Source organism: Musca autumnalis, unplaced genomic scaffold (genome assembly GCF_047663935.1).
Source record: "Musca autumnalis isolate F117 unplaced genomic scaffold, ASM4766393v1 scaffold_5, whole genome shotgun sequence".
NCBI classification, from domain to species: Eukaryota; Metazoa; Arthropoda; class Insecta; order Diptera; family Muscidae; genus Musca; species Musca autumnalis.
The window spans coordinates 58,589,404-58,612,651 of record NW_027412088.1 but is presented as its reverse complement, the minus strand read 5'-3'; the positions used below and the strand labels follow the sequence as shown (position 1 = coordinate 58,612,651).

Sequence of the window (23,248 nt, the reverse complement as noted above, 5' to 3'; positions counted from 1 at the left end):
ACATAATAGATTTTACATTATTGTGATTTTATTTTCTTTGTATTTTAAATCACAATAATGTTTTTGACATCAAACATAATAATCTGCTGGGCTTATTGGCCGACCTTATGTAGGCCTTGGTATAAGCTGTAATGGCCAGTTTTACCAGAAAAGTAAAGGAACGGAAAAATGGTAAATCTGGTAACAATGTCAAAAGGAAACAAAAAATGTCATTTTTATTTTTTTTAAATGGTTTTATTTAGCTCACCCCGTTTGTTTTATTTATTATTTATTCCTGGGTCAAATTTAGTAACTCAAATTTCACCCTCTTCCTGTCAACCGATTAATCTGAAATTTTATATACACTTTGGATTTTGGTGACATTACAATTATGTTTATTCATTATCATTATAAATTCAAGATGGCCGCCGCTACAAAATGGCGGATAACGTAGGTTTTATCAATCCCATCAATATGGGTATCAAATGAAAGGGCTCAACAAGCAGAATACAATATACTATAAAAATTTGAAATCCAAGATGGCGGCCGCTACAAAATGGCGGATAACGTAGGTTTTATCAATCCCATCAATATGGGAATCAAATGAAAGTGCTCAACCAGTAGAATACAATGTACTATATAAAATTAAAATCCAAGATGGCGGCCTCTACAAAATGGCGGATAACTTAGGTTTCATCAATCCCATCAACATGTGTATCAAATGAAAGGTCTCAACAATTAGAATACAATTTACTATGCAAAATTGAAATATAATATGGCCGCCGCTACCAAATGGCTGATAACAATTTTTTATCAATCCCACCAATATGGGTATCAAATAAAAGGGCTTGACAAGAAGAATACAGTGCACTATACAACCTCAATATTTAATATGGGCGCAGCCACTAAATGGCGTATAATTAAGATTTAAATTTAGAAATTGACTCTGTAATTTAGGTATCTGATTAATCCAGCCTGAATCCACCACCCAAGTCAAGATTTTTTATCGTGTTGAGGACTGTGTGGCGTTAGGGTGGCTAAAAATGATACGTCGTTAGCGGTACACCACCCAAGTTAAGGTGAAAGGTTAAAACGCGCCGAGAACTGTATGGCATTAGGGTGGATAAAAATGATATGTCGTTAGCGTTTTCCCCTCAAGACTCAGGCGCATCTTGTTGTACATAGCCTTGTCCCTTTATTGGACCTCTGGGGGTCGACCGTTTAAATGTCCATTACTCGTGGGAACAAAATGGTAAAAAAATATAAAAGATACAAACACAAATAAAACAGAAACTGCAACACAACGTAAACGAAGGCTTCAAAAAGCAAAAGAAAAGTATAAAGCAAAACGAGCTAAAGAAAGTGAAGGTGATAGAAATAGTCGATTACAGAAACGACGGGATCAATTAGCGTCAAAAACACCTGAGCAATATGAGGCCAGGTTAAAAAAGCAACGTCAGCGATATGCACAAATGACGGCGTCAGAAACGCCTGAAGAATATGAAGCCAGGTTAACAAAGCAACGTGAGCGATACACACAGATGATAGCGTCAGAAACGCCTGAAGAATATGAAGCCAGGTTAACAAAACAACGGGAGCGATACACACAGATGTGTGTTGCCTTTAATACTATCATGGGCTTCTATAATACATAAAATGCAGTGCAGCACTGTGGATCACGCAGTCGTATACTTAGGTGCGAAACTGTTTGAAGAAGGTCAAGCCTACGTGGCTCTTAGTAAAGTAAGATCTTTGCAGGGACTACGTATAGAGGAGTTGGACTGCAATAAACTAACGGGCAAGAAACCTTGCAATAATGAAGCACTAAATAAATTAAACAGAATGCGAAATAAAAACTAAAAACTAGAAAATAAAAATAGGTAAAAAACCTTTTTAAGTTAAACGGTTTTATGTTAAACATACATTGCAATGTTTAAGATAAATGTACTAAAAACCAAAAAATAATAAAATAGATACAGTCGTGGGAATTATAAACATATGCATAGACTAGACTAAAATAAAACCGTGGGGCACGTCAATTGTCTACAAATTATCGACTTAATGTGCGATAGAAGATTCGTTTAATTCGTCGTTAGGCAGTTGGCCCTCAGACGGTGAGGAAATTACTTACTATTTTCTTGCTCATGGAAATTCCAATAGTTATACACTCCATGTAAATAAAAGAAATGTTTTAACTACTTTATCGTTGGACATTCACACTGATGGCTGGCGAGGAATCGTTTCACTGCTCGTAGTTTGTCTTTAACCGACAAAGTACTACTCGCTCACCACTATGAAACCCTAAAACTCGCTTATAATCGAGCTTGCTAGCTTGTTTCCACATTCTAGTCCTACTTATCACACGACCATCGTTGTCGGTTGAACAACTGCCTAATTATAGTGTAACATTACAAAACAAACATTTTAATCAACGATTGTAGACAATTGACGTGCCCCACGGTTTTATTTTAGTCTAGTCTATGCATATGTTAATAATTCCCACGACTGTATCTATTTTATTACTTTTTGGTTTTTAGTACATTTATCTTAAACATTGCAATGTATGTTTAACATAAAACCGTTTAACTTAAAAAGGTTTTTTACCTATTTTTATATATTTCAAGGTTATTAATTTTGTTTTGTCAGCGTTCGTTTCTTTCTTTTATTTTTGTTAATTTTTTTCATCATTGCCTAATAATCCTCAAACAAATGTCAACAAATCAGTTCTACCATTTTTTACCAGAAGAAATTTGTCTGGTAGCCTGTGGTAGAAGAGAACGCCATTTTTGTTCTCTATCTCTCTTAAAAATAGCTTCTAGTTTTACCACTTTTTGGGGTTAAGGTTAAAAATGGTAACCTCAGGCAAGTAAACGAGCACACTAAAGTGTTTCATTCGAATCATTGGTCCCGGTCCACACTATCGCGATTTCATTGAAAAATGTTCATGAAATTTGGCGTTGTTAGATCGAGTAGATTTCATGATATTATTCTACTATGGAACTCGATCGAGATACGCATAATTTCATGAATTTCAGTCCATGAAATCATGGTAGTGTGAAACGGGACTTGGTAAAAAAAACAGTTCCATCCTACATGCGTTTTAAAAATTGTAACTAAATTTATTAAATTAATGAACTTTCCTATATTAACCACTCAAAAATGAACACATATTATGTAAATTTACTATGTTAACATAACGTCTTAAATTACTCTAATTTCTACATGCCCACATATGTGGAATCAATAGATCTGACCAACTTGTATACTGTTCTTTTGGGCAATTTTCTTTTGCATAATACTCTATGGGATAACTGCCAAAACTTAAGGTAACTCCAATTAGGAAACAAAGACAGAAATTAAGATTTCCAATATTTTTAGGAATCCAGGTGGTGACATGAACCAATATCATACCTCCAACTATATACAAAAAAGTCATAACTGGAAAGAGCAGTCTCAACGAAATTGAAATAATATATTCGTGAACTATAGCCGATACGATATAAAGGGCAAAAGTAGCTGCAGCCTTCGATGGATTTATGTGCATATAAAAATCTCTAAAAATATATTCATACAACCAATCACCAACCACTGTATTCCATCTGCGGAAAAATTGAAAATAATTAGTGGATGTCCACCAATCTCCATGAAATCTACGATCTGCAAATTTCAGTAATTCAGCGGTGAGGTTATTCCATGAATGCAATAGAAAGAAAACAAAACTTAATAACATTAGTACGACTGGTGGTAGAATGGCAAAATAAGTGCGAACAATAAGTTCGGGAGTTATTTTCTTTTCACCGAAATCGATTAAAATCGGTCTAAGCTGATTTTCAAAAACGATGGCAAATAGAAATACAAAGGCCAAACATTCCATGAAACGAAGTGCAACAAATTTCCAACGAATGTGAGTGGTGCGTGGATAATTATCCCTATACAATAGGGTGGGGGCAAATAAATAGTAAAGATATTTTCGAAATGGTGGTATACCAAGGTAATCCCCATTGTTATCTAATGTTTGTTTTCCGTTCGGCTTTTCGACATTTTCAATAGTTTCCGCAAATGTTTTCCCGCTGCTTAATACTCGAGCACAGCTGACTCTAACAAAGGCATGTTGTTTCATTAGCAATCTAGTGGCATCCAAGAGTAGAGCAAGACTGGATGCGTAGCGTATATCATAGACCAGGCACACTTTTGCTGTAATGTAAAAAAATAATCCTATGCTAATTATGTAGGTGAGTAGCCAAAATGCAGACCATGCTAATTGTAGATATTCTGAAATACAGGAAAGAAAGTTTAAATTTGAAAGGATACGTACATATTTAGGTTATACTTTCATTATACAAACCGTGATGTTGAAGTTTATTCCGGATATTTGCCCACAATTTAAGAGGATAATATATGCCGAAGGTATACAATTGTAAAATTAGCCACATAACGAAAGCGTAATAAATATTTTTAAATCCCTTGTGAAATGTTTCAGACGCCAGTGTGATTCTAAATAGAATAGGACAGAGAAAATAAAAACATACAATTAGTAGAAAATTTGTATTAAATTCTGTCATAACTTAAAGTGCAATTTTTATTGGTGTGTGTTTCCCGTTATATATCGATTAGGGATAATTTTTACGGAAACCACATTTATGAGCGGTCATTTCATAGGAATTCAAACGGCTGCACAATCCCGAGCGTAGTTGAGCCAAAACTACTCCGGTTTGTCGCTCCTCACCTGCAATAGATGGGATATATCATTCACAAGATGTTGTTCAACTTGGAGTTTTCTCTTGTAACTGAGGACCTCATTCTAGATCATGAAGATCATTTCAGACATGCCGGGATGGGGGTTCTCTTTTTCTTTCCTTTGGAAAGGGTCTAACGAAGCACCCTTTCCTTTGGAAAAGGACTTACGAAACAGCCTTTCCTTTGGAAAAGGACTTACGAAGCACCCTTTCCTTTGGAAAAGGACTTACGAAGCACCCTTTCCTTTGGAAAAGGACTTACGAAGCACCCTATCCTTTGGAAAGCGTCTTACGAAGCACCCTTTCTTTTGGAAAGGGTCTTGCGAAGCAACCTTTTCTTTGGAAAGGGTCTTACGGTCCTACGAAGTACCCTTTTCTTTGGAAAGGGTCTTACAGTCCTACGATGCACCCTTTAATTTGGAAAGGGTCTTACAGTCCTACGATGCACCCTTTAATTTGGAAAGGGTCTTACGAAGCACCCTTTAATTTGGAAAGGGTCTTACGAAGCACCCTTTAATTTGGAAAGGGTCTTACGAAGCATTCTTTAATTTGGAAAGGGTCTTACGAAGCACCCTTTAATTTGGAAAGGGTCTTACGAAGCACCTTTAATTTGGAAAGGGTCTTACGAAGCACCCTTTAATTTGGAAAGGGTCTTACGAAGCACCCTTTAATTTGGAAAGGGTCTTACGAAGCGCCCTTTAATTTGGAAAGGGTCTTATGAAGCACCCTTTAATTTGGAAAGGGTCTTACGAAGCACCCTTTAATTTGGAAAGGGTCTTACGAAGCACCCTTTAATTTGGAAAGGGTCTTACGAAGCACCCTTTAATTTGGAAAGGGTCTTACGAAGCACCCTTTAATTTGAAAAGGGTCTTACGAAGCACCCTTTAATTTGAAAAGGGTCTTATGAAGCACCCTTTAATTTGAAAAGGGTCTTATGAAGCACCCTTTAATTTGGAAAGGGTCTTACGAAGCACCCTTTAATTTGGAAAGGGTCTTGCGAAGCACCCTTTAATTTGGAAAGGGTCTTACGAAGCACCCTTTAATTTGGAAAGTGTCTTACGAAGCACCCTTTAATTTGGAAAGAGTCTTACGAAGCACCCTTTAATTTGGAAAGGGTCTTACGAAGCACCCTTTAATTTGGAAAGGGTCTTACGAAGCACCCTTTAATTTGGAAAGGGTCTTACGAAGCACCCTTTAATTTGGAAAGGGTCTAACGAAGCACCGTTTAATTTGGAAAGGGTCTTACGAAGCACCCTTTAATTTGGAAAGGGTCTTACGAAGCACCCTTTAATTTGGAAAGGGTCTAACGAAGCACCGTTTAATTTGGAAAGGGTCTTACGAAGCACCCTTTAATTTGGAAAGGGTCTTACGAAGCACCCTTTAATTTGGAAAGGGTCTTACGAAGCACCCTTTAATTTAGAAAGGGTCTTACGAAGCACCCTTTAATTCGGAAAGAGTCTTACGAAGCACCCTTTAATTCGGAAAGGATCTTACGAAGCTTCCTTTAATTTGGAAAGGGTCTTACGAAGCACCCTTTAATTTGGAAAGGGTCTTACGAAGCACCCTTTAATTTGGAAAGGGTCTTACGAAGCATTCTTTAATTTGGAAAGGGTCTTACGAAGCACCCTTTAATTTGGAAAGGGTCTTACGAAGCACCCTTTAATTTGGAAAGGGTCTTACGAAGCATCCTTTAATTTGGAAAGGGTCTTACGAAGCACCCTTTAATTTGGAAAGGGTCTTACGAAGCACCCTTTAATTTGGAAAGGGTCTTACGAAGCACCCTTTAATTTGGAAAGGGTCTTACGAAGCACACTTTAATTTGGAAAGGGTCTTACGAAGCACCCTTTAATTTGGAAAGGGTCTTACGAAGCACCCTTTAATTTGGAAAGGGTCTTACGAAGCGCCCTTTAATTTGGAAAGGGTCTTACGAAGCACCCTTTAATTTGGAAAGGGTCTTACGAAGCACCCTTTAATTTGGAAAGGGTCTTACGAAGCACCCTTTAATTTGGAAAGGGTCTTACGAAGCACCCTTTAATTTGGAAAGGGTCTTACGAAGCACCCTTTAATTTGGAAAGGGTCTTACGAAGCACCCTTTAATTTGGAAAGGGTCTTACGAAGCACCCTTTAATTTGAAAAGTGTCTTATGAAGCACCCTTTAATTTGGAAAGGGTCTTACGAAGCATCCTTTAATTTGGAAAGGGTCTTACGAAGCACCCTTTCCTTCGGAGAGGGTCTTACAAAGCACCTTTTTCCTTTGGAAAGGATCTTACGAAGCACCCTTTAATTTGGAAAGGGTCTTACGGAGCACCCTTTAATTTGGAAAGGGTCTTACGAAGCACCCTGTCCTTTGGAGAGGGTCTTACAAAGCACCTTTTTCCTTTGGAAAGGATCTTACGAAGCACCATTTTTTTGGAAAGGGTCTTACGAAACACCTTTTCCTTTGGAAAATGTCTTACGAAGCACCCTTTCTTTTGGAAAGGTTCTCACGAAGCACCCTTTTCTTTGGAAAGGGTCTTACGAAGAACCCTTTTCTTTGCAAAGGGTCTTACGAAGCAACCTTTCCTTTGGAAGGGGTCTTAGGAAGCAACCTTTCCTTTGGAAGGGGTCTTAGGAAGCAACCTTTCCTTTGGAGAGGGTCTTACGAAGCAACCTTTCCTTTGGAAGGGGTCTTAGGAAGCAACCTTTCCTTTGGAAAAGGTCCTACGAAGCACCCTTTCCTTTGGAAAGCGTCTTACGAAGCACCCCATCCTTTGAAAAGGGTCTTACGAAGCGCGCTTTCCTTTGGAAAGGGTCTTACGGAGAGCTCTTTCCTTTAGAAAGGGTTTTATGAAGCACCCTTTCCTTTGGAAAGCGTCTTACGAAGCACCCCATTCTTTGGAAAGGGTCATACGAAGCGCGCTTTCCTTTGGAAAGGGCTTACGGAGCGCGCTTTCCATTGGAAAGGGTCTTACGAAGCGCCCTTTCCTTTGGAAAGTGTCTTACGAAGCACTCTTTCCTTTGCAAGGGGTCTTACGATGCACCATTTCCTTTCGAAAGGGTCTTACGAAGCACCCTTTTCTTTGGAAAGGGTCCTTTAGAAAGGGTCTTACGCAGCATCCTTTCCTTACGAAGCACCATTTTCTTTGGAAGCTCCCCATCATTTGGAAAGGGTCTTACGAAGCGCACTTTTCTTTGGAAAGGGTCTTGCGAAGCGCGCTTTCCTTTGGAAAAGGTCTTACAAACCACCATAACCTTTGGAAAGGGTCTTACGAAGCGCGCTTTCTTTGGAAAGGGTCCTTTAGAAAGCGTCTTACGAAACAGCCTTTCCTTACGAAGCACCCATTTCTTTGGATGCAGCCTTTCTTTTTTGAAAGGGTCTTACGAAGCACCCCACCCTTTGGGAATGGTCTTACGAAGCGCGCTTTATTTTGGAAAGGGTCTTACGAAGCACATTATCCTTTGGAAAGGGTCTTACGAAGCAACCTATCCTTTGAAAAGGGTCTTACGGAGCTTGCTTTCCTTTGGAAAGGGTCTTACGAAGCAACCTTTTCTTTGGAAATTACTTGTGCACCTCTACGGATCTGTCAACGTAACGTAGTCAAACGTGACTGAGGACGTTTCTTCTTCCTTACAGGGTTCGAGAGTAAACATTTTTTTGCAAACTTTCAGATGATTTAGGCACTCGTTCCGCTAATGCCCACCGATCAACCTGATAACATCCAGTGGCAGCTCCCTGACTCTGGGCTTGCAAGGGTTGGTAAGGCGAAGCTCATCACGTTTATTTGTTAATCCCGTCGCCTCTGCTGGGAAGTTTGGTCTCACTCCGGTTATTAGACCAGCAGGTGTATGGCTAGCGACTGCAGCTGTGATGCTGTCTCGGAACGTAAATTCTGCTATCCAAACATCAGAAGAGTTGGACAGGTCTCTGAGGCGGTCATTAGTAAACTCTCTGAATCTCGGCCAATTATGGGAAAGCTAGTCATGATCATGTTACAGTAATTTTAAGGTAAGCCACGGGAATGCTAATTGGCCCAGATTCATATATGTTAATCTAATTAACATGATAGAATTTTTCTCTATTTCAAATGAATTGAATATTTCCAAACCTGTGGAACTGTGACTTACCTTCCTTTAACAAAGTAATCATCGAGAATATTATAGCTCAGGTATAAAATAAACATCGCAATAAATAAGTTGTATACGGTTTCCACGTGACCGATTTCCATTAGTTCGATAAACATTGATTCCTGACTACGAAAAACTTTTTTACTTAATTTGTTACTACTTATGTCATTTCTTTTATATGTGTTTGTTTCTTTATTCACAGTTGATTCATTTTGAGGTTGCGATAATACTGTGTCATCTGGGTCCTTTACTTTTATAACTGTTTCTGGAAAGAAAAAATTGTATAGTCTGAAATGTAGTACGGGTATGATTTTTGAAAAAAAAGAAACTTTCAAAATAGGTTAAATTTAAAGTCGTGCTGGGGTTAGATTTCCTGGCGAGATTCTTCTACACTCTAACCGACTGTATCAACAGCGAGCAAGTGTATTGAAAAGGAAGTTTTTTGTAACACAAAATTGTCATCCATTTAATTCTAAATTGACATTAAAACTCTCTCAAATACCTTTAGATATTATGGTTTAATATCCACAGAGATGCTCTTGAAATCAACTTATACAATTCTTTATATTGATATTTTTCATTTTTTTATAAAAATAATTTATCACCAAATCATTTTTACACAATCTTAGATAGAAATTTCATAAGAGTAATAACTTAAACGTTGATCATTATGCAATGGATGCATTTAGACCTATTATCCACAGTTGACCAATTAAAATATTTTGTGTCAACTTACCAGCTAAAAAGCTTTTGCATTCCGATTTTTTCATAATTGTTTGTTTAAGTTTATTCACCGCTTAATTGTAATTGCAATCGATTTGACACTGATCACTAAACTGATTTGTTTTCTGTTTCTTTTTGACCGGTAATACATATTTTTTATTGAATATAAATATTGTAAAACAAGAAATTATTAGCACAACAAATTAACAAATGTAAGGAAAATTAATTGCTGTAATATTGACCGTCATATTAAACTCACTTTACACTTGCGACTAAAACAAGTATTTGGGCAAATACGTCATTTTTATACCCTCAGCCTTTAGGCTAAGGAGGGTATATACACTTTGATACGATGAAAATGTGCCTCATCGAAATAATGGTTTTAGACCCCAAGTATGTTTGGACCAAATGTGTTTCAGACAATTTGGAGTCGATCTAGCCATGTCCGTCCGTCTGTCTGTCCTGCTGGCTGGAGCGCACGATAACTCTCGAACGGATGAAACGATTCGGTTCAAATTTTGGCTTTCGTAATATTTTGTCCAAACATAGTTTAAGTTCGAAGATGAGCTACATCGGTCCACTCCTTCCGGTACCTCCCCCACAAAAGTTCGAAAATGTTCGGAAAGTTTGTGCGCACGATAACTCTTGAAGGGAGTGACCGATTTGGTCCATACTTTGTATAGCGTAAACTTTCTACCAGAGTAATATGAAGTTTCAATATGGTCTCAATAGGTCCACTCCTTTGGGTACCTCCCACACAAAATTTCGGAAAAGTTCAGTTTAGGGCCATCTATCGAATCGCTTTGATTTTTATTTTAGCAGCTTGTATTCACTGCCCTCCATACGAAAGTACAAGTTCCATCAGGGGCAAGTCCATACTTCCTGAGAAAATAGCATGAAAGTTGCAAAAAAACCTATGACACCGTGTGAGGTGGTTGGAGCGCAAAATAACTCTCGTACGGATCTGCCGATTCGGTCCAAAATATGGCCTTAGTAATATTTTGTCTATACATAGCTTAAGTTTGAAGATAAGCAATATCGGTCCACTCCTTAAGGTACCTCCCCCACAAATTGTTCGTACGGTAACTCTTGAAGGGAGTGGCCGAATTGGTCTATACTTTACACATCCTAATATATCTACCAGATATAGATCAGGTTAAAATATGGACTATATTTGTCCACTCCATCCGGTACCTCCCACACAAAATTTCGAATAAGTTCACTTTAAGACCTAATATCGGATCAAAACATTAATCAAAAAACATTTTCCCCTCCCGTACCAGACTGGCGGTTGTTTAAACAAATTTACGAGCACAAGCAGCAGAGAACAGAACACACAGACACTTTCATCTGTAAGAAGCGGTTGCTGTTCTCTCAGCTCAAGTCAGCAGTTGACGAAGAAATCCAACTTAAGCTTCGTTCCAGAACTAAAAAGTTTTTAAAATTTTTACGACTTTTACACATTTTACTCGAAAAAGTGTTCCCGTACACAAAAAAGTTGTAAAATGTTCAAATGTACACGACAAATTTGGGCGAGTAAAAAAATAGTAACATGGTTGCCGGCGTCTGATTGACTGATACGCCGACTTTGACATTTGTTCCACTTTTTTTGACGTTTTTTACCATTTTTCCGTTCCCGAACTATTTCAAAAAACTTGTGTGTGAGAACAAATTTTTTGGAGTTCTCTCTTTTACGAGTTTTACCATTAAAAAGTACGGGGACGAAGCTTTAATTTGATATTCGGTTTACTCCGGCAGAAGATTAGAGAACGCGTAAAACGAGAGAAGAGTTGCTATCCGCCTGCAGAGAAGCTGAACTATCGCTGGCTGAGTATGATGCAACAACAACCCCCCTTGCTGAAACGAAGGCAGAAGCGAAGACTGCTCGATGTGCAATGTGCCGCACTTTTAAACATGAAACTGCAAAGTGCTGGAAGAATAAAATGAGGGATGAACAACAAGTACAGCGCAATGATGTACAACAACAACAACCACACACAAAACAGCAACAAGACAACGCACAACGATCAACCGACACACAACAACAACCATTATTGAGGAAACCAACGATTGCTTGCTATGGTTGTGGCGCGCCTGGTGTTTACAGGTCGAATTGCTCAAATTGTAGCAACAACAACGCAGGTAGCCCACAGAACCTTTCGTTCAATTCATTTTCGCCAACGATCATCGGTCGCACTCTACCAACAACATACATAGAGATCTTTGGTTTGTTGGGTGAAGCAGTGTTCGACACGGGTGCAAAAGTAAGCGTCGCAAGTTTGAATTTGAAGAACATTTTGGAGGAAAATGGATGTGTGTTCGAGAATGTGTGTGCAGATGTGTGTTTGGCAGACGGCTCAGTTACAACATGTGTTGTGAAATCCACCATGTGTAACGTAAACATTGGAGGCCGCGAGAAGAAGATACGGTTTGTTTGTTTACCCAACGCCACCAGAAATCGTACGTTGCTTGGTACAGATTTCTTGGAGAAAGCCGATATCGTTCTTGATATGCCGCAGCGCCTTTGGTATTTTGCTGATGAACCAAGAAGGAAGAATAGCTTTACCAACTCATTGGAAATGAGTTTATTTTCTTTGGATGTGATTGGTTATGAGAACTCACCAGCCAATAAAGCTATGACTGGTCTGTCAAAATTCATAGAATTTGTGGAGACGAAGTATCTGGTATCACCCTTGCCTGCAACACCAGTAGTACCAGCGAATGACTACTCCCCGCATACCATACAACAAGTGTTTCATGGAGCTTTGCGTTCTGGAGAGAGTACTCCGCAGCTGGTATCCGACTTGTTTCCACCACCACATAAAATGAATTGTGATGATCCAATTCCGACAAAACCAATAAGACGGCCACTGGCTGACAAAACAAATGAGTATTCACCGCACTCTATACAGAGCATATTCCGAGGAGCGATTCCACCAAATGAAACAACGCCCGGAAACACATCCAGACTATTTAGACCGCCTGTAAAGATAAGCAAAAAGGAGCAAGATGATTATTTGGACTCAGTCTTCATGCCATTGTTTTCCGTCGACATACATATCTACACTCTAGGGGGAGCCTCAGAAGAATTTAACAACCCATCAACCCTGATGAAGGTCTACTCTAGGGGGAGCCTTCAGATGAAATCATGAAGATGATGCATCATCGGGACGATTTCAGCATCAGAGGGGGAGACTGAAGCAAACCATTATTTATATTTTATGAATTACCTTATTTTTATTTTATCTTCACATTTGAATTCATTGTTTAGTATGTAAGTTTGTACATACTAGTTCATACAACTCTGTTTATATTTATTATGTTTTCAATTTTAATGGTTTCTATGCAATCCTTTACATATGTATTTCAATTATCATACTATTCCATTACAACCTTGTATTTACTACTAAAATACACATCTATGTAAGTCTAGATGACTTTTGCGCCTCTCAAACCAAGTACCTTAATAGAATAGAAATTAATAAAATCACTTTGGGATCAACCTTTGAGAAACCAACTAGTCAACCAGCTTTTAATAAGTTTCGGACATTGCACTAGTTGAGAAACCAAGTGGAAGATACCAACCAAAGTACAAAGTTTGAATAAATCATTTTTAAACATTAGTAATCTTCGTTTTAATGGACATTGGGTATAACCTTAGACGAAGAACTGCTTCATTGGCGCCCAACGTGGGGCACAACACAAGAACTGTTTCAATCTATATAAATAAAAATGTCGTTCGTTGGTAATGGCATCGGTTTCAGCATAAATTTTGGGAGGCAAAGGGGTTGTGTTTTTTAAATATTTTATATCTTGAAAACTGATGACCATACTCACTCTTTTCAATAATTTTTTTTTCCAAAGCTACTAAACCTAATTTCAAGCAATTTTCGGAAAATGTTCAGGAAAGTCCCGTTGTCCAAATGCAATATATTTGTAGAGGAATTTCGGGGGCCTATTGTTTTAAAATCGCTATATTTGCTAAAATTATGAGTGCATCGGCTTGCAACTTAATTTTCGGGGCAACGGTGGTTGCGCCCCCGATCACGAAATACGATATATTTAAAAATTTCCTTAAATGGTGAGGTTCAACCTTCCATCAGCCATGAAAAACTAAAACATATAAGTCTCAAAAAGCGGGAGAATTCGACTTAACCATTTTTTAAAAACTTTTATAATTATATCGCTTAAGGATAAAGAAATGGGCGAAAAAATCCGACATTGTCCGTAAGAGAAAAGAAAGGTTACACACAAAATCTGTTGATAAATTAAAATCCTCCTCGGTTTGACAATGGACCGAAGAAGTGAGGTAGAAAATACCGATTTTTGAATTGTCAAGCATAATTGTCATTTAAACTCATTACGACGGGCTGGGATCACGGACCGGGGTCTGCTAGTATAATATAAAATATAAACAAGTGAAAACGTATCAGTCGACATTGCCGACAGAGATATACCCTCAGCTTATGTGAATTGAAAATTGCATCTACGGACAGATCGAATGTATTAAGGGTCTTTTCAGAATTTCATGGCCCTTTTTGGATATTTGAACTTACCAACAAAAATGTTGATTAGGATTAAAGTTCAAATGTGTTGCGGATGAAATGGACCGACATATTCCATTTTGGAAGTGTATCTTATTTTAGAGTCATATCTTTTTGATAGATATCGCGCCCACTATCACGATTTTCGAACAGAACCTAAACTGCACTTAGACACAAATGTTTATCTTTTGAGGGGGCAGTACCCTAAGGAGAAGATCGATATCGACCATTGTAAAGTTAAACTAAATTTGGACAAAATATCAGGAGGTCCAAAATTGGGACTGAATTGGATGCCCCGTTTAAGAGATACCGTGCATACCATTTTAGTGACATTTTTTTTAAATATTGGGGAAAGTACCGGAACTTGTTGCCCATCTTCGAACTGTAACTAAGTTTGGACAAAAAATGACGAAGGCCGAATTTTGGAACAAATCGGTTGATCAGATCGAGAGTTATAGTGCTCTCCAGCGACTACATATGGTGTCATAGGGTTTTTTACACCTTTCAGGCTGTTTTCTCAGGAAGTATGGGCTTGCCCCAGAAAAAAAACTTTTGTGTGGGAGGTACACGAGGGTGTGGATAAATATAGTCCATATTCAAACCTGACATACATCTGGTAGATATATTATGTAAAGTATAGACCAAATCGATCACTCCCTTCAACATTTTTCGTGCGTACAATTTTTCCCAACATTTTTGAACTTTTGTGGGGGAAGTACCTGAAGTAGTAGACCGATATGGCTTATCTTCGAACTTAAACGAAGTTTGGACAAAATATTACGAATGCCAAAGTTTGGACCGAATCGGCAGATCCGTTCGAGAGTTATCTTGCGCTCCAACCACACATGCTAACGCAAAATGTGTCCCATCGAAATAATGGTTTTAGATCCCAAGTATGTTTGGACGAAATCCGTTTCAGGCAATTTGGAGGTGATTTAGCCATGTCCGTCCGTCTGTCTGTCTGTCTGGTGCGCACGATAACTCTCGAACGGATCAACCGATTCGAACCAAATTTTTGGTTATCGTAATATTTTGTCCAAACTTAGTTTAACTTCGAAGATGGGCCATATCGGTCCACTACTTCGGGTACCTCCCCCACAAAAGTTCAAAATTTGTTTGTAAAATGGTGTGAACGATAACTCTCGAATGGAGCAATCGATTTGGTCCAAACTTTGCACATCGTATTATTTCTTCCAGATATAGGTCGGGTTTGAATATGGACTATAATGGTCCACTCCTTCGGGTACCTCCCACACAAAATTCGGATAAAGTGAGATTTAAGATTTAACTTCGAAGAAACCCTGACGGCACCAACCAAAATGGCAAATCCGCCAGATAATTCTCGCAGGGAGTTTCTGATTGGTGCAGACTTTGCACATCATATTATTTCATGCAGTCATGTATCAGGTTAGAATATGGACTATATCGGTCGACTCCTTCGGGTACCTCCCACACAAAATTCGGATAAAGTGAAGTTTAAGAGCTCCTCTCGGATAGTCTTGAATTTTTTTTCAGCAGGTTGTGCTTGCGGCTCCCTTTACAACAGTACAATTTTTTTCTTGTGCAAGTTCATACTTCGTGAGATAATGGCCCAAGCTCCAAAACCCTCCCGGCACATACCAAAATGGCTATTGTGCAAGATAACTCTAAAACTTTTTCAAAAATTTCTTTCAAACTTACACGGTGCGCCTTAACTAATTTTAAATAAAAGGCGCTTACACCTGGGAAGTTTTTGCAGATTCTGAAACAACAATGCTCATAGATGAGAAATATCAAGAATCAAAAAAATCGCCGGAGGGATTTTCAAATAGATCGCGATTGAAGTTCACATTTTTAGGGTTTCTTTAGGTATTCACGATTTTGCTTGGATACCGCGAGTCCTATGTTAATGGGCCTAAAGAAAATGTTTTAGCTGTGAAAATTCTCCACAAGATTTACTTTCATGATACTTTCGTAAGTTTCACCGTTTTTGAGTTATAGAAGTTCAAATTGAGACAATGCACTGACTGTATTGCCTCCTTATAAAACAATGTCATTACTGCAATTTCCCAAATAAAACTTTTATATCTTGAAAATGGTACAACCTAGGAAAAAATATATCACCCTGTCTTGTAGAGAATTTTCACAGCTTCAACATTTTCTTTAGTCCCATTTTGATATGACTTGCTGTTTCCAAGCAAAATCTTGAAGACTTAAGATAAAAACCTAAAAATTTGAAGTGAACCTCCATATCTCAAAAATGGTAAATCCTACGAAAAAACCTAAAGCCCTTGGTATGTGTATATTAAAAACCCCGAAGGACAGATGCGCCATGAGTCGAACTTCCGCGTTATGGAGTGATGAAATTTTTGCAAGAGACCATCATGAATGAGTATTATATCTTTGTTTGTTGTTTTTGTAGAGCACTTAAGCAACAGTGAACAAAGATATAACGCTAATTCCTGATGGCCCACAGGGTCTCTAACAAAAATTTCATCACGCCATAACGTGGAAGTTCGACTCACGGCGGATCTGTACTTCGGGGTTCATAATATACTCACCAAGGCCTTTCTTCCCCAAAAGAAATTTTCCGTGCCCCAGACTTTCACCTCCATTTCGTTGCACAGTGTTATCTAATCTAATCTAATCTAATCTAATCTAATCTAATCTAATCTAATCTAATCTAATCTAATCTAATCTAATCTAATCTAATCTAATCTAATCTAATCTAATCTAATCTAATCTAATCTAATCTAATCTAATCTAATCTAATCTAATCTAATCTAATCTAATCTAATCTAATCTAATCTAATCTAATCTAATCTAATCTAATCTAATCTAATCTAATCTAATCTAATCTAATCTAATCTAATCTAATCTAATCTAATCTAATCTAATCTAATCTAATCTAATCTAATCTAATCTAATCTAATCTAATCTAATCTAATCTAATCTAATCTAATCTAATCTAATCTAATCTAATCTAATCTAATCTAATCTAATCTAATCTAATCTAATCTAATCTAATCTAATCTAATCTAATCTAATCTAATCTAATCTAATCTAATCTAATCTAATCTAATCTAATCTAATCTAATCTAATCTAATCTAATCTAATCTAATCTAATCTAATCTAATCTAATCTAATCTAATCTAATCTAATCTAATCTAATCTAATCTAATCTAATCTAATCTAATCTAATCTAATCTAATCTAATCTAATCTAATCTAATCTAATCTAATCTAATCTAATCTAATCTAATCTAATCTAATCTAATCTAATCTAATCTAATCTAATCTAATCTAATCTAATCTAATCTAATCTAATCTAATCTAATCTAATCTAATCTAATCTAATCTAATCTAATCTAATCTAATCTAATCTAATCTAATCTAATCTAATCTAATCTAAAAAGATGTGTTCAGCTAGGTGAAAGGTACCACCTACCGGTGGCGGAAAAGTTTTATAGCTGCCGGGAACTTCAAGAGTCAAATTGAGGGTAGTTTCATCAAAACAATGTAGACCCTCAAAAATGGACCCATGTTGACGAATTTTAGTGCAAAAATTTCGTGACCACTGAAAATTCCCGAAAATCGGGAGGTACAGTTATATGGGGGGATATACCAAAACATGGACCTATATTGACGATTATTTTTGAATAGACAAATTGTAGCTAAAATTCTCAAAATACCGATCATTACAGCTAGTTGGTTAAAAATTGCAGCTAAAATTCTCAAAATACCGAAAATCGGGAGATACCGTTATATGGGGGCTATACCAAAACATGGACCTATGTTGACGATGTTTCGTTGGAGATGTTTTATGACCACTGAGAACTTCAAATGTCAAATTACAGCTATTTCGGTAAAAACTGTATCTAAAATGCTCAAAATACCGAAAATCGGGAGCTACCGTTATATGGGGGCTACACCAAAACATCGACCTATGTTGACGATGTTTTTGGAGATGTTTCATGACCACTGAGAACCTCAAATGTCAAATTACAGCTAGTTCGGTTAAAAATTGTAACTAAAATGTTCAAAATACCGAAAATCGGGAGGTACGGTTATAAGGGGGCCATACCAAAACATGGACCAATGTTGACGATGTTTGGTGGAGATGTTTCATGACCACTGAGAACCTCAAATGGCAAATTACAGCTAGTTCGGTTAAATATTGTAACTAAAATTCTCAAAATACCAAAAATCGGGAGGTACCGATATATGGGGGCTATACCAAAACATTGACCTATGTTTACGATGTTTCGTGAAGATGTTTCATGACCACTGAGAACCTCAAATATCAAATTACAGCTAGTTCGGTAAAAAATTTAACTAAAATGCTCAAAATACCGAAAATCGGGAGGTACGATTATAAGGGGCCATACCAAAACATGGACCTATGTTCACGATGTTTGGTGGAGATGTTTCATGACCACTGAGAACCTCAAGTGTCAAATTGCAGATAGTTTGGTTACAAATTGTGGCTAAAATTCTCAAAATACCGAAAATCGGGAAGTACCGTTATATGAGGGCTATACCAAAACATGGACCTATGTTGACGATGTTTAGTAGAGATATTTCATGACCACTGAGAACCTCAAATGGCAAATTACAGCTATTTAGGTTAAAAATTTAAGCTAAAATTCTCAAAATACCGAAAATCGGGAGGTACCGATATATGGGGGCTATACCAAAACATGGACCTATGTTGACGATGTTGCGTGGACATATTTCATGACCACTGAGAACCTCAAATGCCAAATTCATGATAGTTCGGTTAAAAATTGTGGCTAAAATTCTCAAAATACCGAAAATCGGGAGGTACCGTTATATGGGGACTATACCAAAACATGGACCTATGCCCATATCCTTTGGGATATAAGTTTGCTGATCACCAGGAACCCTAAGTGCCAAATTATAGCTAATTCGGTTTGCAAATGTGGCGAAGAACGTCAAAATACCTCGAATCCGGAGGTACCGTTATATGATGGCTATACCAAATAGTGGACCGATATAGCCCATCTTCGAACTTGACCTGCCTATGGAAAAAAGCCCCTCGGGTGCAAAATTTCAGCACTCTATCTCAATTATTGCGGACGCTAGAGTGATTACAACAGACGGACGGACAGACGGACATGGCTAGATCGTCTTAGAATTTTATCCTGATCAAGAATATATATACTTTATAGGGTCGCAAATGATTAGTTCGATGTGTTACAAACGGAATGACAAACTTAATATACCCTCCATACTATGGTGGAGGGTATAAAAACAGTAAAACCTACGAAAATATCATAAAGGGCAATCTTGTGGCGAATTTTCACAGCTACAACATTTTCTTTAGGCCCATTTACATAGGTCTCGCGGTTTCCAAGCAAAATCGTAAAAACCTAAAAAATCGGAAAAACCTCCTAAAAATGTGAACTTAAATCGCGATTAATTTGAAAATCCCTCCGGCGATTTTTTTGTTTCTTGATATTTCTCATCTACGAGCAAAAACTTCCCTGTTTGATATAAGTCAATGATTTGGTATAGCCCCACAAAATCAATATATTTGATATACGGCATAATTATTGTGTTAGGTTTGTTTTTTTGTCAATGGCTGAGGGATAACTCCGTCAGCACAGCTGACAGATACTTTCTTACTTGTTTTTTTTTTTATCAAATCTCCTATAATTAAATTTGATCACTTTTCAATTTATTGCTTATTCCTATTTTCTATCCAAAACTTACCCATTTCTTCATTTTTGGATTCGGGTTGGTGCATTATTATTTGCTTTATCCCACGATGCGTTTTAATTCAATTTGTCTCAGTATCAAGTGATACTGGTCACTACTAATTCATAAACTGATCTCGAACTCTGTTCTTGCCAGTTAATAGTATTTCAAATAATAAACTGCCACAAACCTGATCTTTATGGTTCTTCCGTAAATGCAGAAAAACACCACCAAATCAATTAAATATAATTCTTAAAATGAAATGTAAAATACATGTAAATTTTAAATCATAAACAAAGTTCATACAATTCAGAGACGTAGCGATATGAAAGAAATAAAGTTAATTATAATTGTAAATTTACTTATCTGCATACATAGGATGGCCCATGAGAGAACACACGTTCACGCTATTAGTCGAAGTTAAAATAGAATTTCACAGGTATTTAACATTGCTCTCCAATCATGTTTTAAGATAACTTGGCCAAACTTATGTTTGACCAGCATTTCTGTGTGAACTGTTATTAGAATAGGTTTCAAATGGTTTTTATGGGGGTATTATCATTTCTTCCTATGACCATTACAACGTAATTGTTTTAACTCTATACGTTTTATATTAACTTGATTTGAACTTTAACTACTCATGCCTTTTTTATTCGAAAAGCAAAATAATAAAGATTCTGGACATCTGGAAGGTTGCCCAAGTTATTCCCATTCTGAAGGCCGATAATTATGTTATCAAGGTAGAGCCCTACAGCCCATTGAATGAAATACGATAGCTCAAAATATGTTATTCAAAATTAAAGAAGCAACGTTAAGTATCCGTAAAAGTCTACTTTAATTTCGACTTTAGAAACGGGCGTTCGTTCTGTCATGGGCCATCTACACACGAGTATGTATGTATGTAGATAAGTAACTTTCTTCGACTTTCTTCCTTCTATATCGCTACGCCTCTGGCTTGTATGATCTTTGTTTATAAATTGAAATCAAAGTGTATTTTACAGTTATTTAAAGTAATATATTTAATTGGTGTTGTGATTTATTCTGCGTTTATGGATAGCCAATTGAGATCAGGTTTGTAGAATTTTACATTAAGTTAAGTTCAATATTAAAGCTTGAAGAAATAAAGCAAATAATGGAACAACACGATAGGTTAAGATTAAAATAACATTAAGGGGAAGCGAGATAAATTCTCCCAACAAAATTTTCGATGCCAAAGATGCTATTCAAGCATGGGTGCACGCTATTTGGTATATCATCTTTTTAGCGTCTTCACCCATTCTTTTTTCAAGACCAAAACATCTAAATCATTTTCAGATCCTAAGCATGGTATCTTCACCAAACCTTTGGCATGCCATCTTAATGAACAGGAAGAAGTTAGAATAGGAAATAAAGATTTAACTTCTCAAAAACTTTGATTAAAAATTAACAATAAAGATATTCTTGTTGAAATTGTACTTAACATTTATTAAATTGGTTTAAATGTTCAAGAAAACGGTGGCATCTTTCACGATCTTTCAAATTTCATTTGAGACTTTTGTATTTTGCTACATTAACCAGACATAAATGCTTTTTATTTGAAAATTTTTGGCTTTTTTTAGGCGAAGATCATTTTTTTAAGATTAATTTTTTAATTTTTTAATCGAGCTTTATGATCTATTATGCAAGTGAAAAAGGAAAGCCGACGATTCGAACCCACACACCCACCACTATGTGACATGCATGTTTCGTCTTCGGTAAAGACTCTTCAGACATATCGGATGTGGAGCGGCTTCGATGTCCTTGAACTTTTCTTCTTTCAAATGCATTTTTGTTTTGTATTTTACAACAACAATGAGGATTTTCCCATTTAGTTGTGCTTTCATGACAAACGCTTAGCGCTGCCTTTGAAAGTTATGTGTTTGGCTCTGAACTCTAACACGCCGTGACAACACTTTTTTCCTGTGTTTTTCGAGGACGTGGGTTCAAACCCCAGCCTGGCTCAGCTGATTTTATTTATTTGAAAATTTTTGCCTTTTTTAGGGGAAGATCATTTTTTTTAAGATTAATTTTTTATTTGTTTTGTTTATTGTTGAAGTTCAATCTCATTTTCGATTGTTTGAGTGGAGTATTCCCCCATTGGCTCAACTTCATTTATTACCCTCTATTACAGAGAGTAATGTTTTTCAAAACGAACTGACAGTGTTGCAAAATTTTACTGATCGCTACCAATATCATGATTTCATCCCGGCGAAGGGAATTATCAATTGGCTTCTCAGTTTTTGAAATGATGCCTTTTTAGCGAAAAACCGAACTCTTTAAGTCGATGGTCAGACTAGCACGATTTCAACATGGCGACGTCAAGTTTATAGGCGAGGGGTATGAAGTAGTGAAACCCATGTACATGGTTTTCTGTGTTTGTTATGTTGCCTCTTCTTGTTTTTCGTTGCAAGATTATTTCTTCCATTTTCTTTCATTTTTATTTTCTCAAGCAAACGTTAACAACAAAACAAACATAAAAAGATTTAATAAAAACATTTAATTAATGAAATAGTGAAAATTTAACTATTAATATTAATTTAATTATTAATGTTAATTATTTTATGTTGTTTTTTTGGTTTATTTAGGTCTTTTTTTGTTTTTATTGGTATGAGAAACACAACAAACGCGAATGGTAAAATAAAGAGGACACGCAAAAATCTTAAATTTCACGTTAACGTGTGTGGACACTAACGAAACTTGAAAAGAAACTTTACCGAAATTGGTTTCAAGAAACCTTGCTAGTCTGACCATCGACTAAGTGTCTAGTATTCTCATATGAATGAGAATCACACTCACTTTTCGGCTTTTCCAAAGAAACACCAAAATCAAAATATTTTGCAACATGTCAGCACGTATCAACTAAGAATTCTTCGAATTCTGTGAGTTGAAAAGAACACCAACACAGTTGCCTGTGAGGTTGTTATTGGAATTTTTTTTTGTTTTTAACAAAGCTCCATTCATTCGCCCGTGCCTCGGCTGTTTTTTGTTTGTTTTGTTTATTGTTGAAGTTCAATCTCATTTTCGATTGTTTGAGTGGAGTATTCCCCCATTGGCTCAACTTCATTTATTACCCTCTATTACAGAGAGTAATGTTTTTCAAAACGAACTGACAGTGTTGCAAAATTTTACTGATCACAGGCAACTGTGTTGGTGTTCTTTTCAACTCACAGAATTCGAAGAATTCTTAGTTGATACGTGCTGACATGTTGCAAAATATTTTGATTTTGGTGTTTCTTTGGAAAAGCCGAAAAGTGAGTGTGATTCTCATTCATATGAGAATACTAGACACTTAAAGAGTTCGGTTTTTCGCTAAAAAGGCATCATTTCAAAAACTGAGAAGCCAATTGATAATTCCCTTCGCCGGGATGAAATCATGATATTGGTAGCGATCAGTAAAATTTTGCAACACTGTCAGTTCGTTTTGAAAAACATTACTCTCTGTAA

At 36.8% G+C, this 23,248-nt stretch overlaps 1 protein-coding gene across 1 annotated transcript; it reads right to left on the bottom strand.

Moving 5' to 3' along the window:
- Positions 1 to 3,077: 3,077 nt before the first annotated feature.
- On the bottom strand, positions 3,078 to 19,979 carry LOC141387566 (sterol O-acyltransferase 1-like). Its single transcript, XM_073957453.1, has 4 exons — positions 19,802 to 19,979; positions 8,820 to 9,084; positions 4,325 to 4,473; positions 3,078 to 4,251 (listed from the first exon to the last, which is right to left on the bottom strand). Exons 1-4 carry the CDS (start codon positions 19,833 to 19,835, stop codon positions 3,191 to 3,193), a joined length of 1,509 nt encoding a protein of 502 aa, XP_073813554.1. The 5' UTR covers positions 19,836 to 19,979; the 3' UTR covers positions 3,078 to 3,190.
- Between the last annotated feature and the right edge of the window lie 3,269 nt (positions 19,980 to 23,248).

What these genes read in the sequence shown, in the direction of transcription:
- LOC141387566 (XM_073957453.1), bottom strand. Translation starts at nt 19,835, where the DNA reads ATGCACCAACCCGAATCCAAAAATGAAGAAATGG. An exon ending in GATTACTTTGTTAAAGGAAG is followed by an intron (nt 4,474 to 8,819) that starts GTAAGTCACAGT and finishes TATTCTATTTAG; the next exon opens with AATCACACTGGCGTCTGAAA. An exon ending in GAATAAACTTCAACATCACG is followed by an intron (nt 4,252 to 4,324) that starts GTTTGTATAATG and finishes CCTGTATTTCAG; the next exon opens with AATATCTACAATTAGCATGG.